The sequence below is a fragment of the Salmo salar genome, chromosome ssa12 (assembly GCF_905237065.1).
Source record: "Salmo salar chromosome ssa12, Ssal_v3.1, whole genome shotgun sequence".
NCBI classification, from domain to species: domain Eukaryota; kingdom Metazoa; phylum Chordata; class Actinopteri; order Salmoniformes; family Salmonidae; genus Salmo; species Salmo salar.
In genome coordinates, this window is record NC_059453.1 from 48,045,084 (window position 1) to 48,065,429 (window position 20,346).

General features: G+C 41.0%; 1 protein-coding gene across 2 annotated transcripts in view; it reads left to right on the forward strand.

Annotated features, from left to right (window-relative positions):
- bin2 (Bridging integrator 2) overlaps window positions 1-15,532 on the forward strand; it is a 32,531-nt gene extending 16,999 nt beyond the window's left edge. The window contains exons 5-12 of one of the 2 annotated variants that reach the window (XM_014131735.2): window positions 6,855-6,950; window positions 7,126-7,233; window positions 7,329-7,414; window positions 9,173-9,248; window positions 9,480-9,562; window positions 9,808-10,495; window positions 10,623-10,715; window positions 15,094-15,532. In XM_014131735.2, coding sequence (XP_013987210.1) covers window positions 6,855-6,950; window positions 7,126-7,233; window positions 7,329-7,414; window positions 9,173-9,248; window positions 9,480-9,562; window positions 9,808-10,495; window positions 10,623-10,715; window positions 15,094-15,165 — 1,302 coding nt within the window. In that variant the 3' untranslated portion in view covers window positions 15,166-15,532. 2 annotated transcript variants of the gene reach the window in all.
- The last annotated feature ends 4,814 nt before the right edge of the window (window positions 15,533-20,346 follow it).

A 20,346-nucleotide genomic window follows, 5' to 3' on the forward strand; every position in this document is an offset into this window, starting at 1 on the left:
TTTGTACGTTTGCCCACTTACAAAGCAATGTACAGTCTATAATTTTAATAGTAGGTTTATTTGAACAGCGAGAGACAGAATAACAACAAAACAATCCAGAAAAACACATGTCAAAAATGTTATTAAATGATTTGCATTTTAATGAGGGAAATACGTATTTGACCCCTCTGCAAAACATGACTTAGTACTTGGTGGCAAAACCCTTGTTGGCAATCACAGAGGTCAGACGTTTCTTGTAGTTGGCCACCAGGTTTGCACACATCTCAGGAGGGATTTTGTCCCACTCCTCTTTGCAGATCTTCTCCAAGTCATTAAGGTTTTGAGGCTGACGTTTGGCAACTCGAACCTTCAGCTCCCTCCACAGATTTTCTATGGGATTAAGGTCTGGAGACTGGCTAGGCCACTCCAGGACCTTAATGTGCTTCTTCTTGAGCTACTCCTTTGTTGCCTTGGCCGTGTGTTTTGGGTCATTGTCATGCTGGAATACCCATCCACGACCCATTTTCAATGCCCTGACTGAGGGAAGGAGGTTCTCACCCAGGATTTGACAGTACATGGCCCCGTCCATCGTCCCTTTGATGCGGTGAAGTTGTCCTGTCCCCTTAGCAGAAAAACACCCCCAAAGCATGTTTCCACCTCCATGTTTGACGGTGGAGATGGTGTTCTTGGGGTCAGAGGCAGCATTCCTCCTCCTCCAAACACGGCGAGTTGAGTTGATGTCAAAGAGCTCCATTTTGGTCTCATCTGACCACAACACTTTCACCAGTTGTCCTCTGAGTCATTCAGATGTTCATTGGCAAACTTCAGATGGGCCTGTATATATATTCTTGAGCAGGGGGACCTTGCGGGCACTGCAGGATTTCAGTCCTTCACGGCGTAGTGTGTTACCAATTGTTTTCTTGGTGACTATTGTCCCAGCTGCCTTGAGATCATTGACAAGATCCTCCCATGTAGTTTTGGGCTGATTCCTCACCATTCTCATGATCATTGCAACTTCACGCGGTGAGATCTTGCATGGAGCCCCAGGCCGAGGGAGATTGACAGTTATTTTGTGTTTCTTCCATTTGCGAATAATCGCACCAAATGTTGTCACCTTCTCACCAAGCTGCTTGGCGATGGTCTTGTAGCCCATTCCAGCCTTGTGTAGGTCTACAGTCTTGTCCCTGACATCCTTGGAGAGCTCTTTGGTCTTGGCCATGGTGGAGAGTTTGGAATCTGATTGATTGATTGCTTCTGTGGACAGGTGTCTTTTTACAGGTAACAAGCTGCGGTTAGAAGCACTCCCTTTAAGAGTGTGCTCCTAATCTCAGCTTGTTACCTGTATAAAAGACACCTGGGAGGCCAGAAATCTTTCTGATTGAGAGGGGGTCAAATACTTATTTCCCTCATTAAAATGCAAATCAATTTATAACATTTTTGACATGCGTTTTTCTGGATATTTTTGTTGTTATTCTGTCTCTCACTGTTCAAATAAACCTACCATTAAAATTATAGACTGATCCTTTCTTTGTCAGTGGGCAAACGTACAAAATCAGCAGGGGATCAAATACTTTTTTCCCCCCACTGTAGAGTGGTATGGGACTTTTTGACTCCTGACACTTTTGCAGTTAAGTGACTCAAAGTTCGCTCCATTGTCTGAGTGTATCCGCTGGGTAAAACCATAAACACAGAAGAACTGGTTCCATAACTTCTGGGCAACCACCTTTGCTGTCTGGTTCGGGCAAGGAAACACATGTGCCAGCTTCCTAAAGTGGTCTGTGACGACGAGTACATCAACGCTCTCTCTCCATCCCTTCCTTCTGCTGACCAGAAGTCTGCACACCATTTCCAGTGCTGTGCTGGTCTGTATAGATTACAACAGTGCCCTTGCCAACCACACAGCGTTTACAGTAGGAGACATACTTCTTGACTTCCCAGTCCAGAAGAACCTTTCGACGTACCAGATGGAGGGTTCTAGTCTGGCCTTGGTGGCCGACGTCGTCATGGGTTCCCCTCAGAACGATGGCTTTTACGGAGTCTGGCACCACCAGCCGGTGCCTCTTCTTGACATCTCTGTCCTTAGATCTTCGGTAGATGATCCCGTCCTTGATTTTGAGTTTCTCCCAATGCTTCAGATTTCTCAAAACGGGCAGTCTCATGAGCTCTCTCTCTCCGCGAAGGTCTCCTCCTCCTCTCAACAAAGTATGCCACCCTGGGCCAGCACCTGATCCGCCTTCTGTTTTCTCCGTATCACGTCAGAAGAAAGGACTGGAAGAGCAGCCGCTCCCCCGGGCATGTACGTCAAAGTCGAAGGGGGCCAGTTTAGAGACCATTCGTTGCTCACAGGCATCTAGCTTCGGCTTCGTCATTATATATATGTCAGGGGTCATTATCTGTTAGGACTGTGAATCTATTCCCCTTCTGTCTGAACTTGGAACAATCCTGTTTGCGGGCTTGGGCCACTGACACTTAACCTGGATTTTCTGTTCTGCATTGTGTACTATTCTAATAATTTGAAGTTTGATGGAATAACCATTTTAACTCTTCTACAGAAGTAGGCTACAATGATCAACCAACAGGTCTGCTGTTTATATGAATGTAGTTGTTGTAGACATGTACGAGGAATATAGGAAAATTGCCTTAATTAGCCTTGCTACTTTAGCTAGCTAGCTAGCTGGCTAACTTACCTCGCTACTGTAGCTAGCTAAATTCTTTACAACGATTTGATGCGGTCAAGATGTGCTCTACCAGATGGTATGACAGATAACCTATGACATCAACAAGTTTGTCTAACTAGAGTGAGTCGGTTTGGCTACTTTCTACCTCTCCCTACCTACCACACACACTGGCCCCTCCGCGTCCTCTCTCGCCTCTCCCCCACCCTTGTGCCGAAACAAGCACCTTCTCTCTTGAGTAGCGCAAGCAAGTCTCCATTGAAGTTTCCCCCGCAAAATGTTTTCTTTAAAACACATGTATTTCTACTATCTGGATATCTGAAAAAATATCATGGTATATTTGAATAGTGAAATCATTTCAAATGTCTCTAAATCTCTAGACTATAGTTATGAATCATCGTTAATCAGGATTCTATTGACAGAAACGTTTGTTTGAGATTACAAATAAGACAAGAATACCAGTGTGTTGACCAGAATTTCAGTTTGAAAAACTATTGCTTTTTAATTTGTTTAATTTAATTATTCACACCAAAGAAAAGAAGTGAAAGAAAAAACAGTACAGATAAAAAAAACTGGTAAAAACGGTGTACAGGTTTGTAAGCCCACATTTTGTTACATTACAGCCTTATTCTAAAATTGATTAAATAGTTTGCCCTCATCAATCTACACACACAACCCACAAACTGTTTTTTTTAAATTTTGCAAATTTATTAAAAGTAAAACAAAAACTGAAATTTCACATGTACGTACGTACGTACTCAGTACTTTGTTGAAGCATCTTTGGCAGCGATTACAGCCTCGAGTGTTCTTGGGTATTACGCTAAAAGCTTAGCACACCTGTGTTTGGGGAGTTTCTCCCAATCTTCGCTGCAGATCCTCTCAAGCTCTGTCAGGTTGGATGGGGAGCATCACTGCAGAGCTATTTTCAGGTCTTTACAGAGATGTTTGATCGGACATGATTTCAAGTCCGGGCTCTGGCTAGACCACTCAAGGACATTCAGAGGCTTGTCCTGAAGTCACTTCTGCGTTGTCTTGGCTGTGTGCTTAGGGTCGTTGTCCTGTTGGAAGGTGAGGTCCTGAGCACTCTGGAGCAGGTTTTTATCAAGGATCTCTCTGTACTTTGCTCCATTAATCTTTCCCTCGATCCTGACTAGTCTCCCAGTCCCTGCCGCGGAAAAACATCCCCACAGCATGATGCCACCACCACTATGCTTCACCGTAGAGATTGTGCCAGATTTCCTCCAGAAGTGACGCTTGGCATTCAGGCCAAAGAGTTCGATCTTGGTTTCATGGTCTGAGAGTCCTTTAGGATCCTTTAGACTGTCATGTGCCTTTTACTGAGGAGTGGCTTCCATCTATCCACTCAACCATAAAGGCCTGATTGGTAGAGTGCTGCAGAGAAGGTTGTTATTCTGGAAGGTTCTCCCATCTCCACAAAGAAACTCTGGAGCTCTGTCAGAGTGACCATCGGGTTCTTGGTCACCTCCCTGACCAAGGCCCTTCTCCCCCGATTGCTCAGGTGGGTCGAGCGGCCAGCTCTAAGAAGAGTCTTGGTGGTTCCAAACTTCTTCCATTTAAGAATGATGGAGGCCACTGTGTTCTTGGGGACCTTCAATGCTGCAGACATTTTATGGTACACTTCCACAGATCTGTGCCTCATCACAATCCTGTCCTGGAGCTCAATGGACAATTCCTTCTACCTCATGGCTTGGTTTTCGCTCTGACAAGCACTGTCAACTGTGGGACCTTATTTAGACATGTGTGTGCCTTTCCAAATCCTGTCCAATCTATTGAATTTACCACAGGTGGACTCCAATCAAGTTGTAGAAACATCTCAAGGAGGATCAATGAAAACAGGATGCACCTGAGCTCAATTTCGAGTCTCATAGCAAAAGGTCGGAATACTTATGTAAATACGTTTTCAAATTTTTTTTAATGTAAATTTGCAAATATTTCTAAAAACCTGTTTTCGCTTTGTCATTATCGGGTATTGTGTGTAGATTGATGATTTTTTTTTTCTTTAATCCATTTTGGAATAAGGCTGTAAAGTAACAAAATGTGGAAAAAGTGAAGGTCTGAATACTTTCCAAATGCACTGTATATGAAAACCACACCACAAATATAAGTTAAACAAAGCATATTAATTATAATTGTACATGATACTCAGTAAACAAGAAAAAACATGTTTGAGGCTACTTGGAGGGGATTATTGGCTAGTTTGGTTCATCAAGCTGACCCCCTGTCTTCACTTGAAGTTATTGAGGGATGATGAGGTTTTGGCAATGTGAAGATAAGAATTCCCGAGGTATGATTACTGTATCTGATAGAGAATTAAGTATGTGAGGTGTGGCAGTGGGGAGGATGAAGGTAATCGCTGTGTCTTGTGTTATATAGATAGATTTCAGAATTAACCTGAAAGAATCCATTGAAGGGTTTAGGTAAACTGTCTGGGAGGTATGAGTATTTGTAGTGCATAATTGGTGTACATTAATATTCTAAATGGACAAGATATTTCATTTCTTAAACAAAGGTGCAGATGGAGCCAGGTAATTAAAGGATATGGCTAGACTTGCAAATGTATTTTGCATTATGAATAATTTGTGTAGGTAGGAGGCATATGTACTGGCCCAGACAATATTACAGTAAATGAGATATGGGTAAATTAAGCTATAGTATAGAGTTAGGAAGGAAGCCTGATGAACCAAATGTCATGAGAATTTTCAATCCAAATGATAATAACTAACAATAAGCTTTGACTAATCGACAAGGTTTGTAAGACACTGGGTTAATAATAATTAGGCAAAGACTCAGCTTATGCAAAAGGTTCGTACAGTTTATTCAGAGAATATTCTGAAGTCCATTATACAAAGACATTCATTTTATGCTCACTCCCTACTTACGCACATACCTCCACACAAACAGTGTGATATCCTACACACATACATTCACACAAACAGTAGGTGAGTTGTATCCCTCCCCGGAGTTCTCACCACTGTTAATCACTACCCAGCGCTGTCCGTTTCATTCCCCCGAGATTAGAGGAACCTTGAGGAGTACTCCCTGTCCTATCATAGGTTTCTCAGTTGTAGCCAGGTCGAGCCAAACAGTCTTCATTGTTCTCGGTATACTCTTAGGCACACACAGGTCTCTACTACTAAACCTCACAGGTCTCTACTAAACCTTTAGCACTTTAATCATTCATTATACATGCTACATAACTAATAATCACTAATAGTTAAGTTTCAGCGTAGAATTATTTAATCATTACATTTAAACATATAAATCCCTTATCACCAAACCACTAATCTTTCTGATGATACCAACAGATTTCATAACTTTGCTACGGACAAATTGAATATGATCTTTCTAGGTTAACTTTTCATCAATTAGAACTCAAAGGAATCTAGTGGATGTGATTTGTTCCATTTCATTTCCCCTAATTAATATTCTGGTTCTTTTTTACAGAATTTCTTATTCTTACTAGTGAATACAATAAAGTTGAATTTTTTTACATTTAAAGATAAACAAATTATCTGGAACCATTCAGAAAATGTGTCCATACCTGAGTTGGCTTCATTAATTAGTGAATCAAAATTGTGTAATAAAACCAAATTGGTATCATCAGCAAAGAGAATGGGAAGTATGGTAGAAGACACAGCAGCAAGTTCATGAATATACTGTAGGTTAGGAATAACAAAGGTCCAATTATCGAACTCTGTGGCACACCACAGGATATATTGGCCCTGGTAGATACACTGCCATTTGCATGAACAAATTGTGCTTCATCATAATAAACATAGCTATATGTATTATTATGAAAAAAATGTAATAATACAATTTAGAAAGTAATATTTCATTATCCACCGTGTCAAATGCTTTGGATAAATCTGAAAATATGCCAAGAGCGTATTCATTGTTGTTAAGGGCTCTAAAGATTTTATCCACAAGTTGCAAAAGAGCAATATCTGTGTTGTAGTTCTTAATAAAACCATATTGGTGCTCATATAGAATAGTGTTGATTTTAAATGTTTCAACATTCTCTTATACTGTACATTCTCTTAGTGTTGGGCAGTATATTATTTTCATGTCAGTATGTTTCAGGTGAGGCAGAGGCAGTTCTTTCGGTGAATATTTTGGAAATGTCGAAAGCAGGCTGAAGGTTTTTTATTTATTTTTTACCTTTTCTTCCCTCTACTACAGAGTGAGGACTTGCTGTGGAACGATTACGAAGAGAAACTAACAGACCAAATAGTCCGCACCATGGAGAATTACACTGGCCAGTTTCATGAAGTCAAGGTAGCTTCTGATGTACTCATATCAACTGTTTTTGGTGCAATATACCTTGTTCACATCAAAACTTTTATCTCTATGTGTTTACATTGCTGCTTTGTCTTACAATCAAGAGACTTATCGTGTCACTTGACTCATGGGGATTATGTTGAGAAATATCACTTCTCCCCGTGCTTCTTAGGAACGATTGGCCAAACGCGGTCGGAAGCTAGTAGACTACGATTCCTCACGTCACCACTTGGAGGCGCTGCAGAATGCCAAGAAGAAAGATGATGCCAAAATCACAAAGGTGTGTTGAAAATTAAACGTAAATGCTATATTTTCTTGTCAATGTATTTGGATAAAGGTACTGAAGGCATTTGAATGCCATTTCTCTCAAACCAGGCAGAGGAGGAGTTTAACATAGCCCAGAGTGTGTTTGAGGAAATCAACAAAGAAATGAGGGAGGAGCTTCCCGTTCTCTATCAAAGGTAAAGTCAATGGACCACAGCACATCAGGGTCATGTTCATTATGCATGAAAAATATATATATTTTACTGAAATGGGTGGACTACTGTACTTATGAAATAAGGAATGTTCATTTTCTGTTACAAAATGTTTTCAAATATTTTTCAGTTGCATGCCGTAATGAACTCGACCAGCTTACTGTAAACTAGTAGTGGTTCCAAAAGACTGGCCCTGAAAATGGCTATGTAAGCAGGGGCCTATTTAATGGGATGGAGTGTTCAGAATGTGTAGAGCAGACATGGTAGAATTGAACTAACATGTATACTGAACAAAAATATGAACGCAACATGTAAAGTCTTGGTCCCATGTTACATGAACTGAAAAAAAAGATCCCAGAAATGTTCCATATGCACAAAAAGCTTATTTCTCTCAAATTATGCACACATTTGTTTCCATCTCTGTTAGTGAGCATTTGTCCTTTGCCAAGATATTACATCCACCTGACAGGTGTGGCATATCAAGAAGCTGATTAAACAGCATGATTATTACACTGGTGCACCTTATGCTGGGGACAATAAAAGGTCACTCTAAAATGTGCTGTTTTGTCACACAACACAATCCCACAATGTCTCAAGTTTTAAGGGAGGGTGGAATTGGCATGCAGACTACAGGAATTTCCACCAGAGCTGTTACCAGAGAATTGAATGTCAATTTCTCTACCATAAGCCGCCACCAACATCATTTTAGAGAATTTGGCAGTACGTCTAACCGGCCTCACAACTGCAGATCATGTGTAACCACGCATGCCCAGGACCTCCACATCTGGTTTCTTCACCTCCGGGATCATCTGAGAATTGCACCCGGACAGCTGATGAAACTTTGGGTTTGCACAACCGAAGTTTGTGCAGAAATTCTATCAGAAACAGTCTCAGGGAAGCTAATCTTGACCTGATTTCAGTTCGGTTTCTTAACCGACTTCAGTGGGCAAATGTTCACCTTCGATGGCCACTGTCACACTGAAGAAGTGTGCTCTTTACGGATTAATCCCGGTTTCAACTGTACCGGACAGATGGTGTCGTGTGGGGGCGAGCGGTTTGCTGATGTCAATGTTGTGAACAAAGTTTCCCATGGTGGGGTTATAGTATGGGCAGGCATAAGCTACGGACAACGAACACAATTGCATTTTATCTATGGCAATTTGAATGCACAGAGATACCGTTACGAGATCCTGAGGCTCATTGTTGTGCCATTGATCCGCCGCCATCCCCTGTTTCAGCATGATAATGTACAGCCCCTTGTCACAAGGATCTGTACACAATTCCTGGATGCTGACAATGTCCATCTTCTTCCAATGGCCTGCATACTCCCCAGACATGACACCCATTGAGCAGTTTGAGATGCTATGGATCAACGTGTACAGCAGCTTGTTCCAGTTGCCACCAATATCCAGCAACTTCGCACAGCCATTGAAGAGGAGTGGGACAACATTCCACAGACCACAATCAACAGCGTGGTCAACTCTATTCAATAGAAATGCGTCGCATTCCCAGTCATTTGAAATCCATAGATTAGGGCCTAATACAATCATTTTAAATGTACTGATTTCCTTATGAACTGTAACACAGTAAAATCTTTGAAATTGTCTCATGTTGAGTTCATATTTCTATTCAGGGTAGAATGAATAATTCTTTGTGTCTAGTGTATTTCTATCTGCAAACAGCCTGAACTTATTTGCACCAAGTGGCTCCAGTGTAACAGAATATTTTCCCTTTTGTCTAAAGCCGGATTGGCTGTTATGTGACCGTCTTTCAAAACATTTCCAACCTGAGGGATGTCTTCTATAAGGAAATGAGCGTGGTGAGTTTTTTTTAAATTTTTTAAATTATTTTTTTCTTTTACATTCTAAATATGGATTTTATTCTCCCAAAAGGAATAAAGGTGTTACAGTATTTTTGACACATCTGTATCACTGATATAAATAATAGATGTTACTCTGTGTGATGTAGTATGGCATCTCACTGTTCAGATTAAGAAATGTACTGCAAGTCAACTGATATTGACTAATAGAATAACCACTATTGATTGCAGCTGAACCATGAGCTTTACAGTGTGATGAAGAAGCTGGAGACTCAGCATTCAGGAAAAGCATTCATCATCAAGGGCCTCAACAGGTCAGTGATTTAGATGACCATGAGAATGTATCACATTGGTTTAACCACTCATAGTCCATATGTGATATACTGTGTATATTGCTAATCAAGTAAAAGTCAACAGTCAATTTATTTTCAATTGAGAAAACAAATATTTACTCTTGACTTTCTCTCAATACGTCTGAAATTTGGGAAATTATCTGAGAATATCAGACCAAATGTTCTGACACCAGCCAGATCAACTCATCCTCTATCTCCTCTCTTAGCACCAAGAATAAGAAATCCCTGGTCATCTCAGCACCCATCCCCTGTAACACTGCCTTCCCCTCGGACCACACATCCCTCCAAGCATCCGCAGCCCCCGAAAACAGCAAAGATACTATCTCTGAGGAGCACGTTTCCCTCGCAGGAGAGGCAGATGAGGGCACTCACAGCGTCCTCACGTCAGAAACGTCCGACTTCTCAGACGAGCTGAGCTCCAACGGTGCTGCTACGCCCAACAGACAGTCGGCGTGTGACAGCGACAACGGGGTCGGGAGCGACGTTGCGTCAGAGGGTCTGAGTGATGTCCCAGAGGGTGGGGCTTCAGAGGAGCAGGGCCCTAGCCAATCCGTCGGAATAGGGCAAGTTCAAATGTCAGAGGTGACTGGGTGTGAAGTCACAATCAGTCAGGAGGCTCTTCCAATGTCCACAGAGAGCAACGTCACACATGACACCGAGCAGGAGAGTGCGCCTGTTTCTCCAGAGAATAGTAAAGCCAAGCCCCCACCTCGTCCTGCTCCACGCTGCTCCTTCCCCCCCTCTGAGAGGCACTCCTCCCCCCTTGTGGAGGCCAGCCAGGTGGAGATGAAGGTGGAGGAGGGAGAAGGGGCTTCCCAGGCCCTGCAGGCAGGTGATGCAAAGAGGACTGGAAATTACTCAGACTCCCAGAATCCACCTGGTTTCCTTATCAAGGTGATTCTCTTTTGTAGTAGTGGTACTCTCTTTATAATATATTATAGGTTTAATTCAACGTTACTATTAGCATTTCTGCTGAGTGTATCTAACAACGTTGTTTATGTGGTGCTGTGATTGATATCAGGGAGTGGCGCTTGAGGGTCAGGCTTCAGAAGACGGGACGCTGCAGTTTGATGTGGAAGACGTGATTCTCATGTTCGCCGATACAGAGGAGAAGGTATGTTTGTGTGTATATTTGTATGTATGTCAGCCTCTGTGTCCTTGGCAGCGTTGGGGGTAATGCGTTATGTAATCACATTACTTTTATGAGTAACAGTGTTACAAGTAACACGTTACTTTTGACATTTGGTAATATTATTACAGTTACTTTGTCAAATGTATCTCAACTTATTTCTTAATTTAGTTCTCGAGCGAGCAGAGAAAGGCTGTTTGGAGAAATGTCATGACAGCTGCTGTCCATAGAAATGTATAAGGAATGGGCACATTTATTTGAATATCCGAACGGACATTGGAATTAGATTACTTGGAGAATATTCATTTGAGAATAAAAAAAACATAGGCCTATTTTAACAATGAAAAGGGTTTGTCTAAAATGAAATAAAACTGACATTGATGCATAGCCTACAAGGATAGACCATTACATTTGACATTTGTATAAAACAACAGTTTCATGACAGCTCCCCATTAAAAAAGATACACCGGTAGCCTTCATAGGTGTAGCTTTTTGTTACTGTCGGTCAATCAAAGCGGCAATACAGTCACAGGCTTCATGTGTAGCAAGTGAAGTGGGAGATTTCTAATCAATGCAAAATGGACAAAAAATGATGGAATTAAGTTGGCTAAATAAGAAGTAGGCTACAATGATCAACCAACAGGTATGCTGTTGTTATATATGAATGGAGCCTCGCTACTTTATCTCGCTAGCTAGCTAACTTAGCTGGCTACTGTAGCTAGCTAGCCTCTACCAGATGGTATGATAGATAACCTATGGCAGCAACAAGTTTGTCTAACTAGCGTGAGCCGGTTTGGCTACGTTCTCTCTCTCCCTCTGTGCAAACACAGACTGTCACACACACTGGCCCCTGTTCCTCTCTCACCCCTCCCCACCATTCTGCTGAAACAAGCACTGGCTCTCTTGAGTCGTGCGAGCAAGTCTCCATTGAAGTTTCAACCCCCCCCCCCAAAAAAAAAAAATTCTTTAAAACATATCTTTCGAATATCCGAATAAAAATGTCATGATATTATTCGAATAGTGAAATCATTTAATCCTTAAATGTATACTGGGCGCACCTGATCTTTGCCATTGATCGCTTCTGTGATAGCAAAGTCCATAGAGGGCTTTCCCATCTAGTGGCAAGTGTGCCCTCTATTTATCTATATTGGTCCGTGTACATGCGGTCTATAATCAGAGCTGGCGGCTTGAGAGATTGTGAATGATTTTATATATATATTTTTTTTACATCTGTACAGATATATGGCTAATAAAGCAGCCCATATACAGTCTGTTCAGAAAGGATTCATACCCCTTGACTCATTCCACATTTTGTTGTTACAGCCTGAATTCAAAATGGACAAAATCTTTTTTTTAATCTCATCGATCTACACATAATGACAAAATGAAAACATGTTTTTAGACATGAGTCAATACTTTGTAGAAGCACCTTTGGCGGTGATTACAGTTATGAGTCATCTTGGGTGTGTCTTCTTTGCACATCTGGATTTGAGGATTTTCTTCCTTGCAGATTTTCTCAAGCTCTGTTAAGTTAGATGGGGAGTGGTGGTGAACAGCAATCTTCGAGTCTTTCCACAGATTTTCAATGGGATTCAAGTCTGGGATTTGGCTGGGCCACTCAAGGACTTTCACATTCTTGTTCTGAAGCCATTCCAGCGTTGCTTTGGTTGTATGCTTGGGGTCATTGTCCTGTTGGAACGTAAATATACGTATATGGGGTTGAGGTCAGGGCTCTGTGCAGGACAGTCAAGTTCTAACACACCAATCTCGACAAGCCATTTCTGTTTGGACCTCGCTTTGTGCACGGGGGCATTGTCATGCTGAAACGGGAAAGAGCCTTCCCCAAACTGTTGCCACAAAGTGGGAAGCACAGAATCATCTAGAATATAATTGTATGCTGTAGCATTAAGATTTCCCTTCACTGGAACTAAGGGGCCTAGCCTGAACCATGAAAAACTAACCAAGACCATTATTCCTCCTCCACCAAACTTTACAGTTGGCACTATGCATTCGAGCAGGTAGCATTCTCCTGGAATCCGCCAAACCCAGATTCATCATCGGACTGCCAGATGGTGAAGCGTGATTCATCACTCCAGAGAATGTGTTTCCAACTCACCAGAGTCCAATGGCGGCGAGCTTTACACCACTCCAGCCGACGCTTGACATTGCGCATGGTGATCTTAGGCTTGTGTGCGGCTGCTCGGCCATGGAAACCCATTTCATGAAGCTCCCGATGAACAGTTCTTTTGAACAGTTCCAGTGGAACTCGGTAGTGAGTGTTGCAACCGAGGACAGTCGATTTTTACACACTACAGCACTCGGCGGTCCCGTTCTGTGAGCTTGTGTAGCCTACCACTTCGCGGCAGAGTCGTTGTTGCTCGTAGACGTTTCCACTTCACAATAACAACACTTATAGTTGACCGGGGCAGCTCTAGCAGGGCAGAAATTTGACGAAATGACTTGTTGGAAATGTGGCATCCTATGACGGTGCCATGTTGAAAGTCACTGAGCTCTTCAGTAAGGCCATTCTACTGACAATGTTTGTCAATGGAGATTGCATAGCTGTGTGCTCGATTTTATACACCTGTCAGCAACGGGTGTGGCTGAATTAGCTGAATCCACTAATTTAAAGGGGTGTCCACATACCTTTGTATATATGCTGTATATATTTCAGAGATCTACGGACAGTTCCTTGGACTTCATGCTATAATTTCTGCTCTGACATGCATTGTCAACTGTGGGGCCTTATATAGACTACTGTTGTCGCGATACCAGTATTGCGATACTACGATACCAGATTTAGCAAAAAAAGAAAACACAAAGAAGACTTAACTCTAGGGTCCTTTAAAACCTACTTTTGTTAAATAGTGTGCTATAGCTTGCAAAATAAACAAATTAGACTCTCGGTGACAACAGGCTGTTTTCCGATTAGGACTGTTTTTCTCAAGAAATTGAGTCTGCTTCATGTTTTGCTTCCTGACTTCCTTGTATCGCAATACTGGTACCGTGACAACCCTAATATAGACAGGTGTGTTTCTTTCTAAATCATATCCAACCAATTGTATTTGGTATTTATTATAATCCCCATAAGCCACTGCAAAAGCATCATCTACTCTTCCTGGAGTCCAGATGAAACATGACATAATATATTGTACAGAACATTATTAGTCAAGGACTGAAATAAATAAATGTAAAAGTCATACAGCCTACATATCAGTACATACACACATCTAGGTCAATTGGTGACCGGTGGACTCCAATCAACTTGTAGTGACATCTCAAAGATGATCAAAGGAAATTGGTGCACCTGAGCTCAATTTGGAGTGTCATAGCAAAGGGGTATGAATATGTAAATAGGGGGTATGAATATGTAAATGAATATGTAAATGAAAATCTATTAAATACATTTTGAATTCAGGCTGTAGCAACAATATGGAATAAGTCATGGGGTATGAATACTTTCTGAAGGCACTGTATAGTGTAGCACTTGTAGACTAGCACAGTAAAAGCAGCTCCACAGATGAAAAGAGAAACTAGTGGTCAAACCTGAGTTAGGCTACTTACTATCTTTGGTAGAGCGTGCGAGGCTCACCTTGCTCCCTCCGACAGTCAAACAAACAGTGAGATTTTGAGAAGTTTTCATGAAAGTAACAATATTATTTGTATTTACAGATGGCATACAAGTTTGCTATTAAGAAAGTTCACATGTTCCAGAAGGCATTTCTGCCCAAAAACGCATTTTGCGTTCAAATGCCTCTCCTGTGAAGTAGTGACATGCGACATATGCCTAGCTTCCTGAAACAGGTCACATATAATTAGTAAAAACACATTACTTTACAATATTACTTTGTGTGGAAAGTAACATTTTACTTTTGTTAAATGTAACGACTAATATTACTTTTTCAAGTAACCAATCGCAACACTGCTCCTTGGTGTAGTGTAACTCCCAAATAGGAACACTAAGTAAGTAATACTAAAGGTCACAGTCTTAACTTAGCGCTGTGAATTAGAACTGTGCATCAGACTGCCCTAGTTTCAGTGACACCGAAGTTGAAAACAGTTTGCCCATATGCATGTCACTTTAAATGTGCTTGTCAATGTACACCAAATGCATGTAAATTACGAGAGTTTCTCTAGAGTTACCTTTTTACCAAGATAGCAGAACCTGGCCTGTTTTCACAAAGCGTCTGAGTAGGATTGCTGAACTAGGATCATTTTTGCCTTTAAGATCATAATGAATGAGAGGGGGGACCTGATCCTAGATCAGCACATCTATTTGAGACACTTTATGAATATGGACCCTGATCTCTACTAAAATGTGAATAACATTGTTGTGTTTTTTGTTAACCCTTACCCACTACAGCAGGAAAGCATGGCGAAGGGGGTGAGGGAGAAGACGTGTATCAAGCAGGGCGATCTATCAGATTCAGAATGAGCCAATGGTGGCCTTTCATTTCCTGCTGTCATGACTCAGCACAGCTGCACACAAAATGGCAATGGACCAAGATGGTGTGGAGGACTTCTTAAAAAAAGAGAGGAAAAAAGAGGAACGCAAGCCCCATGTGATTATTACTCACATGCTTCCATGTCGCAACTTGTTGGTAGATACTGATGAGTTTCATTCCTACCGAGAGATTTTTGCAGAATGTTCTGGATTGTTAACACATGATTGTCTAATCTACAGTATTTTGCCCTTGTTTGTATTGTTATTGTGTAAGTCTAAAAACTGAAATGTATAGAAACACTTTTTGTATTGATGCCGTTGAAAGATGTATAGTTTAATAAAGTTAAGCGTGAGAGCAGTGGAGGTGTTGTTCAAAGAGCAGTAACAAAAAAAAGCTAGATTTCAGCATACTTACCATTCTGTCTAAAATGGGTTTCATGTGTTGTTTTCAGGGCAGTTACTTTTCCATAAGTCAACGTTTCCCAAACTCGGTCCTCGGGACCCCAAGGGGTGCAACATTTTGGTTTTTGAATCAGCTGTGTAGTGCTAGGGCAAAAACAAAAACGTGAACCCCTTGGAGTCCCGAGGACAGAGTTTGGGAAACCCTGCCCTAAGTAGTCAAGCACCTGTGTATCACACTTTACACCACAAGGTGGCAGTAGCGGTCTAACACTTAAACTACAGAGACAAGCCTTTTCCACTTGAGATGCTTTTCCTTTCTTTTTGCAGTGATTTTGAAGCTATATTAGCATGAACTTTATAAATCCTAATGCCCTACAGTGTTGCTAATTTAAAAGTTGTGTCATACTCCAGCACAGCTTGTGGGCTGCTACAGCATTCTGTGGCACGTTATCTAATTGTCAGCCATTCTGTTAATGCAAATTAGTGCTAGTTTGACCACCAGAGGGCATCTTTGAGAAGCATTTGATAGTCTTCCATATTGGCATTACCAGAGAATGTAATTTTTTTTTGTTTGTAATAACATAGTATATGGGATTGATTTTAAGAAATTTGGCTTAATTTGATTAATATTATGGTGTTTCTGTTCTGAGAAAAATGAAACCCTCAGGGTTTCCGTTAGGATAGAATGGAAAATATGGCGATGTACGTGACGGTCGGGAGCGGGCTACTGCATAAGAAGATTGGAGGATTCTAAATTGTTTGCCTTCATTAGACAACTTTGTTCCAATATTTCTGTAAATCAGTGATATTTATTCCCATAGTAATTCGTTATAACTAAATCAACATATGCATTTTGAAAGAGTATTTATCATTATTTTATTAAAGAAAGCATACAGATGCTGAAGAAATACAGTACTGCATATGCTTTTACATTTGGATAATAATGCATTTAGAAGACATAAGCCATCTGCATTTGTTTATTAAGCGACTGTGCAGTCTGACAAGGAAACATAGCCTACAATACATACTGTAGTAAACATGGGAAAGTGCCTAATTCCCTTCATAAGGGAGAGCAGGCCATGTCTGTACTACAGAATTCGGGCACGGAGGGAGACCTGGGTTCAATTCCCTGACGGGGAGGAAGGAGTAGGCTGCCCTTGTAAATAAGAATTTGTTCTTAACTGATTCCATATGTGTTATTTCATAGTTGTGATGTCTTCACTATTATTCTACAATGTAGAACATTTTAGAAATAACAAAAAATCCTGGAATGTGTAATGTATACTGAGGGAGAAAAAGGTGTAGATTCACACGCAGATCGCGGCAGGTGTTTATTTCACCTTCGCAGAAGGCAGGAATCGTGGTCACAGGCAGGCAATGGTCATACACAGGAAGGCAAACAGGCAGGTGAATCAAAACTAGGACTGAAGGCTATAACTGGTTCTCACAAACGAGCTAGGAAAAGGCTTAGTAGAGTCAAAACGAACAAAACCTCACAAAGGCACAAACAGAATGAACTGAACTAAAGAAGGAGCTGATGAGACCAGGTGAGTAACTAACACAGGTGAAATCAATGAACAAAAATGAAAGACAGGGCTACATTCAAGAACACAACGAAACAGAACACAAAGTTAACTAAGAAAATAAATACAGAACCTTACAGAATGAGTAGGTGTGTCCAAACTTTTGACTGGTACTTGCTTAATTAATTTGATTAATATTATGGTGTTTCTATTCCAAGAAAAACGACAAACCCTCTGGGTTTCCGTTAGGATGGAACGGAAAATATGGCGCTGTACAATGTGACGGTCGGCAGTACAGTACTGGGCTATTTAGCTAAAGAATCCCTGTGTCGTGCGGGCATGGCATGTGGGAGACCGGTGTTCAATTGCCCGACGGGGAGGAAGGAGTATGCTGTCCTTGTAAATAAGAATTTCTTCTTAAAAACCTGTTGGGGGTAGGGGGCAGTATTGACACGGCCGGATAAAAAACGTACCCGATTTAATCTGGTTACTACTCCTGCCCAGTAACTAGAATATGCATATAATTATTGGCTTTGGATAGAAAACACCCTAAAGTTTCTAAAACTGTTTGAATGGTGTCTGTGAGTATAACAGAACTCATATGGCAGGCAAAAACCTGAGAAGATTCCTTACAGGAAGTGGCCTGTCTGATAAGTTGTTGTTCATCTTAGCTCTTTTTATTGAAGACTGAGGATCTTTGCTGTAACGTGACACTTCCTACGGCTCCCATAGGCTCTCAGAGCCCGGGAAAAAGCTGAATGATATCGAGGCAGCCCCAGGCTGAAACACATTTACGCTTTTGGCAAGTGGCCGATCAGAGGACAATGGGCTTAGGCGCATGCCCGAGTCGACCCTATGCTTTATTTTCTTTCGTCTGTTTACCTAAATGCAGATTCCCGGTCGGAATATTATCGCTTTTTTACGAGAAAAATGGCATAAAAATGGATTTTAAACAGCAGTTGACATGCTTCGAAGTACGGTAATGGAATATTTAGATTTTTTTTTGTCACGAAATACGCCATGCTCGTCACCCTTCTTTACCCTTTCGGATAGTGTCTTGAACGCACGAACAAAACGCCGCTATTTGGATATAACAATGGATTATTTGGGACCAAACCAACATTTGTTATTGAAGTAGAAGTCCTGGGAGTGCATTCTGACGAAGAACACCAAAGGTAATAACATTTTTCTTATAGTAAATCTGACTTTGCTGGGTGTCTAAATAGCTAGCCCTGTGATGCCGGGCTATCTACTCAGAATATTGCAAAATGTGTTTCACCGAAAAGCTATTTTAAAATCGGACATATCGAGTGCATAGCGGAGTTCTGTATCTATAATTCTTAACCTGTTAGGGCTAGGGGGCAGCATTGACACGGCTGGATAAAAAACATACCCGATTTAATCTGGTTACCACTCCTACTCAGTAACTAGAATATGCATATACTTATTACATATGGATAGAAAACACCCTAAATTTTCTAAAACTGTTTGAATGGTGTCTGTGAGTATAACAGAACTCAAATGGCAGGTCAAAACCTGCGAGATTCCTTTACAGGAAGTGGCCTGTCTGACCATTTGTTGAACTTCTTTTCCATCTCTATCATTTACTAAGGATCTCTGCTCTAACGTGACACTTCCCACGTCTTCCATAGGCTCTCAGAGCCCGGGAAAAAACAGAATGTCGTCATTCCAGCCCCAGGCTGAAACACATTATCGCCTTTCTCAAGTGGCCCATCAAGAGACACTAGCTTATGCGCGTGACCCCGACCGCCCCCGCCTTTGGGATTTTTTCCTCTGTTTGCCGAAAAGGAGATTCCCTGTCGGAATATTATCGCTTTTCTACGAGAAAAATGACGTAAAAATTGATTTTAAACAGCGGTTGACATGCTTCGACGTACGGTAATGGAATACTTTGAATTTTATTGTCAGGAATTGCGCCAAGCGCGTGACACTTCTTTACTATTTCGGATAGTGTCTGGAACGCACGAACAAAACGCCGCTATTCGGATATAACGATGGATTATTTTGGACCAAACCAACATTTGTTATTGAAGTAGCTGTCCTGGGTGTGCATTTTGACGAAGACAACAAAAGGTAATGACATTTTTATAATAGTAAATATGATTATGGTGAGTGCTAAACTTGCCGGGTGTCTAAATAGCGAGCCCGTGATGCCTGGGCTATGTACTTAGAATATTGCAAAATGTGCTTTCACCAAAAAGCTATTTTAAAATCGGACAGAGTGCATAGAGGAGGTCTGTATCTATAATTCTTAAAATAATTGTTATGCTTTTTGTGAACGTTTATCGTGAGTAATTTAGTAAAATGTTAGCGAATTCCCCGGAAGTTTGCGGGGGGTATGCTAGTTCTGAACGTCACATGCTAATGTAAAAAGCTGGTTTTTGATATAAATATGAACTTGATTGAACAAAACATGCATGTATTGTATAACATAATGTCCTAGGGTTGTCATCTGATGAAGATCATCAAAGGTGAGTGCTGCATTTAGCTGTCTTCTGGGTTTTGGTGACATTATATGCTGGCTTGAAAAATGGGTGTCTGATTATTTCTGGCTTGGTACTCTGCTGACATAATCTAATGTTTTGCTTTCGTTGTAAAGCCTTTTTGAAATCGGACAGTGTGGTTAGATTAACGAGAGTCTTATCTTTAAATGGCTGTAAAATAGTCATATGTTTGAGAAATTGAAGTAATAGGATTTTTAAGGTTTTGAAAATCGCGCCACAGGCTGGCAGTGGCTGTTACGTAGGTGGGACGAATTCGTCCCGCCTAGCCTATTAAAATAATTGTTATGCTTTTTGTGAACGTGTATCGTGAGTAATTTAGTAAATTCACCGGAAGTATGCTAGTTCTGAACGTCACATGCTAATGTAAAAAGCTGGTTTTTGATATAAATATGAACTTGATTGAACAAAACATGCATGTATTGTATAACATAATGTCCTAGGTGTGTCATCTGATGAAGATCATCAAAGGTTAGTGCTGCATTTAGCTGTGGTTTGGGTTTATGTGACATTATATGCTAGCTTGAAAAATGGGTGTCTGATTATTTCTGGCTGGGTACTCTGCTGACATAATCTAATGTTTTGCTTTCGTTGTAAAGCCTTTTTGAAATCGGACAGTGTGGTTAGATTAACGAGAGTCTTGTCTTTAAAATGGTGTAAAATAGTAATATGTTTGAGAAATTGAAGTAATAGCATTTCTAAGGTATTTGAATAACGCGCCACAG